Genomic DNA, 9,810 nt, shown 5'->3' on the forward strand with positions numbered 1-9,810 from the left:
CTCTGTAAAGAGCCATGGCATCATCTATATTGTGAATTTGCATCATCAAGCAAACATTTCTGGTTGATATTATTTTTGTCAAAAGGAGTTTAATTCCACATATTGAAAAAGCAGGAGATGAAATGATTGTGGCCATAATAGGTTTCCAGAGTTTTGTTAAGTGTTTCCTGACAGTGTTTCATGGATCCATACCTCACACCATCTTAAAACTATCATCCTGTCCTATTTCATCATTGTGCTTGTACACCAATCAAGCTCCTCACCCTGCAGGGTTGTTTTTGCTCTGAATGCACAGAATCAATAACAGAGTACATGTCTTTCTTCATTCTTTCAAATGGCTGCAATCAGAAAGAAACTAGTGATAGTCGGTGATGGAGCCTGCGGCAAAACCTGTCTCCTCATAGTGTTCAGCAAAGATCAGTTCCCTGAGGTCTATGTGCCCACTGTGTTTGAAAACTATGTGGCAGATATTGAGGTGGATGGTAAACAGGTAAGCTGTTTATTATAATGTCACATTTCTTTCTTTTTGTCATGAGTCAATTAACACAGCATAGGGTGTGTAGACTGAGCCTCGGACCCTGAAGGTTTGTTTCATAATATAACCTGCGCAGCACTTGGTTTTTAAGGATGATACTATATTGGACAGTTAAAAACAAAAAATGCTAACAATATATCAAATGTTAGTAATATGTTTTAAACTAATGCTTGTGCAATGCTTCATCTTTTTTGTCAATGATATATGAACATAGAGACGCTATTTTTAAATGATAAACTTGTTTGTGAAATTCTGTCATTTCATCTCACTTATCTCTAAACATGTACACTGATACCAACACATCTGGAAGAAGGTAACATTGGGTTGTATATTGGCCTGGCGGATTTGTACATAGACTTAATTTCCCTTCGGGGATGAATAAAGTAATCTATGAATAAAGTAATCTATCTAGACATATATACACAGTATGTAGAATCCACATTGACCGCTGGATCGAACGTCAACGTTGCCATCCAATTGGGCGAAATATTTTCAAGAAAATGTTTTAAGATTAAAAGTGCCTCTGGATTTTAGTTTAGTTGTATTTCAAAGCTTCTCCCTCACCCAGAATCTGCCTGATGTCTGAATCTGAATACTTTTCCTGATTTTGAGCCATGGCTTTTAAACCTGATAATAGATCACCAGTTTGACATTTTGATGGATTTTTAACAAACTGAACAAAGCTCAATAATAATTTGTTTAACCTGTACATCAACAGAAATGGAAAATTGACTGTTGTGTACCGGAACAATTTTTTGTCAAACAACTGTTCTATCCAACCTTTCTGCTGTTTTCCTGGTTGTCTTTGAATCTATCTCATGTTGTCAGAATCTAGGGCACAAACCTTGTAACTGAGCCCTGTAGCATTTAATTGTGATGCAGATATGGTGGTGTTGTGAAGTATGTAAGCATTAATGTCCTCGACCCCTGTAGGTGGAGCTGGCTCTCTGGGACACAGCAGGACAGGAGGACTATGACCGGCTGAGGCCTCTCTCCTACCCAGACACAGATGTCATCCTCATGTGTTTCTCCATCGACAGCCCCGACAGCCTAGGTGAGATTTCTTTCCTGCCATTGGTTTTGACAAATGTACCATTTGCTCCACATTCAACATGGACACTTTGTGCCCGATGCAGAGAATATTCCAGAGAAGTGGACTCCAGAGGTCAAACACTTCTGTCCCAATGTGCCTATTATTCTGGTGAGAAACAAGAAAGACCTGTGGAATGATGAACACACCCGTCGAGAGTTAGCCAAGATGAAACAGGTGAGTGAGGCCTGTACTTAACTGTGCTCATTCTGCAGCTTATACAAATTCAAACCTATGGGGGTTTGTTTAGACTGAATTTCATTATAATCCCAAAGGTTACTTATCTCAAAATGCATCAAATTGACTGAGTTAATCATGGGAAACTGTTTGTGAAACTGTAAGAGCGAGGAGTCCTCCATATTCTGCACTTTTGGTTCTCACTGCAAAGCTATACAAGATAGTAAATGTTTATCTGCACACTCTAGTAACAATCAGGTTTGACAAGGTGGAATATTCTCACCAGTTCACTTCACTCTGTATATGGATGGTCTCTCCAAACAGTTAATAGAGTTAAGGACTGGCTGTATGGTGGGGATAGCATTGTTAACCCTTAGGGCAACTTCTGGACATCTTTGGCCATTTAAGTTTCTTTTTTTGATAATTCTGTCTGTGTTAATGCATATGACTCGGGACTTTCAAAAGATGTGTATTTTCTGCAGATTTTTAAAATTTGTGTAAAAAAAATACAACCTTTTATCACATTTGTAGCACAAAAAAAGTCCCATTGGAATCCATTTTAACTGCTTTTTTATCTCTTTGCCAAAATAAAATCATGCATTACACATTTTTATTATTTCATTCTGAAGTCCTGGCTTCAAAGTTATATTTTTTATATTGACCCATTTTCCCACATTTGGCATAAAGGTAAAATACATAGTGTTTCCTGTAGTGGCACTATTTCTGTATAATGGAACCCATAAACCTAATGTGTGCAAGTGAAATGATGTGTGAAACCTACATTTTGCTGTGAACATCTGTATGAGTTACAGCATGCTAAGCTTTCACTGTAACTGTGTATGTGTAAGTGTGTTTGTGCATCTGTGTTTGTGTGTTGCTAATCAGCAAAATAATTACGCAAAAATAATGTTAGTGATCATCAGTGACATATGCCAGGCTCTGTTAACCTTCCAAAAATAATGACATTATCATGTAGTAAAGGGAAAATATGACATTTTCTGTGTTTTGTTTTTATATAGTTAGCATAAAAACCGATGGTGTCAAACTGGAATTTTAAAGAGTTGAAATAATGAAAATGAATGAATATTTGGTATTTATGATCAGGGCTGATGTTTAATACAATTAATTCATTAAAAAAGAGTGTTGGATCCAGCTTAATTTTCTCTCATTCTTTTGAGCAGGCCGAGTCCTAAAGAAAGAACAAAGTGAAATATCTAGGTCACATCATTATGAATGATTTCTGTGATTCTGACGAGGTGCAGCATCGGTGCTGTAAACTCTATGCACAAGCCAACATATTCACTGCATGTATCAGCTGCTAGAAAGATAGAAAGATGTGAAGAGATCAAACCATCAAGTCATCCCATTGAACTTATTTTCTTTTTTGATTTTGCCACACAGGAACCAGTGAAGTCTGATGAGGCGAGGGAAATGGCTAACCGGATTGGTTACTTGGAGTGCTCGGCCAAGACGAAGGATGGCGTGAGGGAGGTGTTTGAGATGGCCACCAGGGCAGCACTGCAGGCCAAGAGACGAGGCAAGAAAAGCGGCTGCTGCCTTTTATAGAGTGTCAGGTGACGCAGGATCAGGAGGGAAGGAGGGAAATAAACACGGCTAAGAAAAACATCCCTGTGCCTGTTTCCACCAAGGTAGGCACAGTTGACTGGGGAGTTGTAGGGATGAAACCAGGCTAAAGAAAAAAAGGAAGGTCAAATGCTATGGAAAAGGGGAATACATGTATATACATTTAAGTTCGACATTATAGCTTTTAGCTTTCAAATAGAAATACTGTAATCTCGAGTTTAGGACTCAATAAAGCTGAAATTAAGAGAACATGACGAGAAGGGAACATCTCTCCTGCTCATACTCTTACTCCAGTACAGTAAGCTCCTCTGTGGCTGGTGGTCGAAATCAGACGAATGCCTGCCTAACTAACTGTTGGAAGACTTCCGTGGCTTGCAGTGTGACTGTGCTTGTCTTTCATTCTGTATGTTTTTCACTCTCCTTAAATTCCAAAGTTAGAACTAACAAACTTTTTATGGACCCGCTTTTCTTTTTTATGAACCTGTGATATTTCATACAATTTTCAATTAAAAAGCAGAGTTTAATTGTTTGCAGTATAAAAACATAATGAGACCAACGACCATGAGTGTTTTATACCTGCTTGTTAATTAATAAAAGTTGACTGAGTTAACTTGGCCTTAAAGTGACAAAACTGTGATTGAAATAAATCAAAGTGTACTGTCAAATACGCTGTATGTGACTGGGGATTAAAGGGTAAATAAAATATTATTGTCCTTTAGAAAGTTACTGTAAATTCTGAAATAGTAACAGGTCTTAATTTCTAACTGCTACTGGGGCAGAGCCTTTTTTAAACAAGCGGAAAAGACTTGATTCCTAATTTCCCCCGTTTTCTGAAAATATTTCAGAATTTAAGAAGAATCCTCCCAATTTTACCATGTGATCACTTTCAATTTGCTGTTAATGCAAACTGAACCCTGTCTACCTGACAAATTCAGTATATTGCACATTTCTATAGCAAAGTATCCTATACTATACAGTTGGGTAGTTTCTTTCAAAATAAATACTGTTTTCAGTTACTTTTTGTGAAATTGCTTTTATTTACCAATATTTTATGTTAATAGGATAAATTGCTAGCTGCCAGTAGGCTTTTAATGTGAAACCTTTGCCCAGGGCTTCAGTCACTTGTGGAAGTGAGTGAAAACAGTGTTTGTGTTGGAGAAGTGACACTTGAGGGATAGTTGATGGAATCAGTGCCATGGGACTGTCATCTATAGTGATGTTCATCTGCAATATACAGGACAAGTAATTCCACACCTTTGGTCTTCTCTGGAAGTTAGACATTGACAGTGTTTTTCCCCACTCTGCCACTTCACTCATGTCTACAGCTGTTATTTTCTGCTTTTTACTCTGTTGTATGTTATGTTCACTTTGTGATATTCTACTGGCTTTTGTTGTATTATTTGCACACAACTAAAATCAAGAGGTCGGAGTGGTTAACACTTTTTAAAATATATGATGTCAGCTTATTAAATCCAAAATGCAAGCAACTCCTTATGGATCGGACATTTGTAATATTCTTTTGTATACAAATGTATCCTGACATTTCTCCAGTTGTATTTTGTAATGTATTCTAAAGGAAATAAATTGTAACCGAGAATGACCAAATTCTGCCTCTGGCGTCTTGTGCTTTCTCTCTTAACACCATTTCAGTTATGACGAATCATGCTATTGTTCATCACTCATCCATCAAGATCCCAAAGTTTCCAAGGTACCCCATGTGTCAGGCTCATACCCATTTCCATTGAATTGTTTGGTACAGCCATATTTAGCTTATGGTTATGAAAAGCTTCATTAAGTTCTGCCAGTTGATTGTTCAATTGTTTTGACCTTCATACTGTAACTGTTGGTTTTGCAGTTATACTGTTTTTATACACGTATCTCATGTGCACAAATTAATTAAAATGTGGTTACAAATAGTATCTTAGACACATGCATCAGTAGTACCAGCAGTCAATGAAGTAAAACATGGCCTCGATATATGTACTTTTCTATCTGACTCCCCCGGTGCTCTGTAGAAAAGACAGGGACTTGGATGTAAAAATAATTAACACATGGACACAGAATTAAAACTGAGAAAATTTATTTTTCATTTCATATGCAGAGGTTGGTAGAGATGGGTTAACATTCTCAGTTTTACAAGCAGCATCACAATGTTTTTAAAATCTATTAGCTGTGTTAAGAGAATTCTGTGGGCACAGATTCCTCTGTTCTGACTGAAAGATCAAAGCTCATTCTCGTAATGAGTGACAGTATGTGTGACAAGTGGCAGAGATCAAACATTTCCACCCAGGCTTTTCAAACCAGTTTTGGTGAGTGCAGTGCAGCACCAATCTATGAACCCTCTCTTCACCACTTACTGTCATGTGCTTGCAGAGTTCTTGTGTCTGTAGAGGTGAGTTGATTGAGTCTTTATATCTCTGTCACTAATTAGTACAATGTTATTTAAATTCACATTTCTAAATACTAAGTTAATATTGTAAAATTGTTAAGATCACATTATTGTGCTGACATACACGTAAATAAAACCATTTTCAGACATGACCTCTGGAGGACGTTTGCAGAATTGGGTCAGACTTTCTGCAGTTTTGTCTTTTCACATGCAGCAGATTCTCCGCTCAGACGTATTCACAACAACACATACATCTTATAGAGGATTCAGGTGAGGGGTGGAGCAGCAGGCAGACCCAGGATATAACGTTATTTTCAGTCTGTCGTGTGTTAGAAACACCATCAACACCCCCACTCACATTCGATGAATCCTGTGGACGATCTCCTGCTGTGTTCTCACATCAGTTCCTCTGGACTTTCTGCAGACTTTATACTAGGGGGCTGGCCAAAGCAACTCTGGAAAAAGTCCGGAGGCTCTCACTTGCATATTTGCATTCACACATACAGCCCCTCCGGAGGAAGTCTGGAGGAGCTCCAGACTTCAGTGCACTTCTGAAAGCAGCTAAATCTAACACAGTGGCATCACTGGCGTCAGTCCTCAGCTCCGCTCTATAGTGTCCGATGGAGTCCTGCCACTAGTTCCTGATAGTATGGCTCTGAGAGGGGATGAAATACAAAGACATTTAAAGTTGTAAACAGATTTTACAATTTACTCTCACAATGGAAATTGTCTGGAGAGTCACAAACCTGTGTCAGGCTCAATAAATGAATGTCTAATGAGGAAGTCCAAGACCACCATGGCTGAGTTGGGCTTGAAGTCATCAGTGGCCAGCAGTTCTTTCACCTGGAACCATGACAGGGTGGTCACAAAACTCTCCTCATATTTCTTCTCTGGATGTTAGACATATATATATACATCAATTAATATATGAAATGGACTAACTTGAAATGTAATGTGAATAATACCTTGTTTAAATATTTTTCATCATTTGGACAGTGCTGTGTTGCAAAATGCGGTGATTGTGACATAACACAGTTTGCCTCTACTTGTGTTGCATGGTTGTGTTTGGGTATGAAAAGTCTGACAGGGACCAGATAACTGAACTTTGCAAAGTTGTCCACAGATTGGATCAAATCACCACTAACCTCCTTCACCACCATCACCACAATCATGAGGGGAGACCAGGACATGTGTAACATCCGGGACACGTGGGCTGTGTCTGAAATCAATCACTGATTACTAGATAGTTCACTATATGGTGAGTTTGCAATTTTGTAGTGTTGTCCCGAATTTTAAGTGAACATTTTTATACCCTATATAGTGGACTCGTTGTTTCCCACAATGCATTGAGAAAAGCAGTGTACAAACAATTGTCACTATCAAGCAAAATATACCATCATGTATGAAACGCTTTACCAGAGGATCTCAGACTGCGTCCTGGCTCGTAAGGAGATAAAAGTTCTGAAATATAGGGAGGAGAAGCCTGTCTGGCTTTTTAAAGTAATTAAAAGTATTTTTAAATCAATCCTCAAATAAACAGGCAGCCAGTACATGGGTGCTTAAATGGGGGGTGATATGGTTACATTTTTGGATTGTGTTAGAAGCCGAGGGGCAGCATTCTGGACTCACTGTAGACGCTGGATTGATTTCTGAGTAAGACCACTATAAAGGGAGTTACAGTAGTCGAGGTGAGAGGAAATAAGGGCGGGAATGAGTCTTTCCAGGTCTATGTGAGGGATACAAGATTTAACCGTGGCTATGTTTCTTAAATGATAAAAACATGATTGCACAACCTTCTTAATGTTGAGACAAACCACATCCAGATTTCTAGCTGAGGACTTGGTAAATGGTTCTAGCTCACCATTTTGCCATCATATCATTCTTGCTGGAGATGGGACCAAAGACAGTTACACTGGATTTGGACAGGTTTAGTTGGAGAAAGTTGTTTCCCATCCAGTCTTTTATTTCAGCAGAATGTTTTCTCGTTTCATGTTTTTTGTATCAATCAATCACATTTTATTTTGTATAGCCAATATTCACAAATCACAATTTGTTTCATTTGGGTTAACAAGGTGCAATATCCTCCAGACTATATGAATGGACTGTATTTAGATGGAGCTTTTCTCCTCTTGATGACCACTCAAAGCATTTACAGTAAAGTTACCATTCACCCACTCACACACACATTCAAACAGTGCATCTATGTGCAGCACTTCGTCTATAAGAGGGCCGACCTTATGGTTAGAGGATGGCCACTTTACCCCCTAAGCCACAGCTGCCTCACCTCTTGTGTCTTCTCAGAGAACTTCACTTCCTGCCCCGTGTTCCTCCACCTGTTGATCACCCTGATTATTTCCACCTTCTAAAAAGTAGGTAAACACAGTTATGACCATCACATTCATAGAGCCTTACTGAATGTGATAGTACACCTGTGTGTTACCTCTAGACTAGATTACTGTAATTCCTTATTATCAGGATGCCCCAGGAAGACTGTGAAAAACCTCCAGTTGGTCCAAAATGCTGCAGCATGAGTGCTGACAGGAAGTAGAAGGAGAGATCATATTACTCCTGTCTTAGCTTATCTACATTGGCTCTCTGTAAAATTCAGAATAGAATTCAAAATCCTGCTCCTCACATTTAAAGCCCTTAACAATCAAGCCCCTTCATATATAAAAGAGTTCATAACACCATATTAACCCAACAGATCACTTCGTTCACAAAACACAGGCTCTCTGTGGTTCCAAGAGACTGTAAGAGTAGAACAGGAGGTAGAGCATTCAGCTACCAGGCTCCTCTCCTGTGGAACCAGCTCCCACTCTGGGTTCAGGAGGCAGACACCATCTCTGCATTTAAAGTTAAACTTAAAACGTTCCTCTTTGATAAAGCCTATAGTTAGTTCTGGATCAGGTGAGTCCTGAACCATCACTTAGTTATGCTGCTATAGGTCTAGACTGCTGGGGGAACTCCCATCATGCACTGAGCACCTCTCCACTTCTCTCTGTCTCTCTGCACCCCCCACATTCATTCATTTATTTATTTTAATACATGTCAATGACTAGTTCACTTTGTACTCCCATAGTCTCTCTCTCTCCATTTTTCTCTCTCATTTCAGATATCTCTGACCCCGGAACCTCAGGACAACAACTTTACCATTATTACTATTATTAATTACAATATATCAGTAATTCATTATAATATGAATTGTGTCTGTCATCAATAATAATTAAATGTCTTTACACTGTTGTTTACTTTTTAACTAGTCAGATCTAATACCTGATGGTGCTCAAGTGTTCCCGGTCTTTTATCGCTGCCGTTATTGCAGTTATTATTATTATTATATTCTCCCCTGCTTTGTAGCATTAAATTGATTCATTTTCAGATCCTCTGTCAGTTGTTTAGAGGATCTTGTTTTTGTGTGTCACATAATTTATCAGGCTCTGTAAATTCATTTTTGGAAGTCTCTATGCCAATCTAACAAATGCAGCAAAAACAAATTTACTAAACAAATCCTTGCATTTTCAATCATGAGGACGTACACACCAGCCAATTAAAAACATATTACTATAATGTCACTGCTGTCCACATTCACATTAAATAGATTATATTTGATCATCAATTGTATTGTTTCAAGTCGTGGTGTCATTTCTTCAAAATAAAATAAACTGAGCTGCCAACAGTCAACCCTCAGAAGACAATGCATTTCAAGCAGAGGTTGAATCCTTGCCAAAGGTGGATGAAATTAATTTCGCATCACTTCCTAAAGGCATCTCCAAACAGGACAGAAGTGAGAGAGAGGAGATTCAGTTTAATAATTATTTAATAATAATTAATAACAGTTTAATAATAATAACATTTATTTTATGGATTTTACTCTATTTTATTTTTCACTTGAACACAGAGTTAAAAAGGCAACATTTTGTGGCTGGCATGTATATATGTAATGTATATGTAAAGTACAAGGTGACATATTGCATTTCTTTGTGACACTGTATATTCACAGAATCACTTCCTGTTTATCAATTTGCCCTCAAAGCT

General features: G+C 38.2%; 1 protein-coding gene and 1 long non-coding RNA gene across 2 annotated transcripts; one reads left to right on the forward strand and one right to left on the reverse strand.

Moving 5' to 3' along the window:
- Positions 1-316: 316 nt before the first annotated feature.
- LOC138410572 (rho-related GTP-binding protein RhoA-C-like) lies at positions 317-4,989 on the forward strand. The gene is made up of 4 exons (XM_069527322.1): positions 317-490; positions 1,469-1,589; positions 1,672-1,802; positions 3,204-4,989. The coding sequence occupies exons 1-4, from the start codon at positions 335-337 to the stop codon at positions 3,366-3,368; spliced, it is 573 nt and encodes a 190-aa protein (XP_069383423.1). The 5' UTR covers positions 317-334; the 3' UTR covers positions 3,369-4,989.
- Positions 4,990-5,449: 460 nt separating this feature from the next.
- On the reverse strand, positions 5,450-6,661 carry LOC138410582 (uncharacterized). Its single transcript, XR_011243292.1, has 2 exons — positions 6,522-6,661; positions 5,450-6,430 (listed from the first exon to the last, which is right to left on the reverse strand). It is a non-coding gene; the product is annotated as an uncharacterized lncRNA (long non-coding RNA).
- Positions 6,662-9,810: the final 3,149 nt, after the last annotated feature.

Source organism: Paralichthys olivaceus, chromosome 6, assembly GCF_024713975.1.
Source record: "Paralichthys olivaceus isolate ysfri-2021 chromosome 6, ASM2471397v2, whole genome shotgun sequence".
NCBI classification, from domain to species: Eukaryota; Metazoa; Chordata; class Actinopteri; order Pleuronectiformes; family Paralichthyidae; genus Paralichthys; species Paralichthys olivaceus.

What these genes read in the sequence shown, in the direction of transcription:
- LOC138410572 (XM_069527322.1), top strand. Translation starts at nt 335, where the DNA reads ATGGCTGCAATCAGAAAGAAACTAGTGATAGTCGGTGATGGAGCCTGC. An exon ending in TTGAGGTGGATGGTAAACAG is followed by an intron (nt 491 to 1,468) that starts GTAAGCTGTTTA and finishes CGACCCCTGTAG; the next exon opens with GTGGAGCTGGCTCTCTGGGA. An exon ending in AGTTAGCCAAGATGAAACAG is followed by an intron (nt 1,803 to 3,203) that starts GTGAGTGAGGCC and finishes TTTGCCACACAG; the next exon opens with GAACCAGTGAAGTCTGATGA.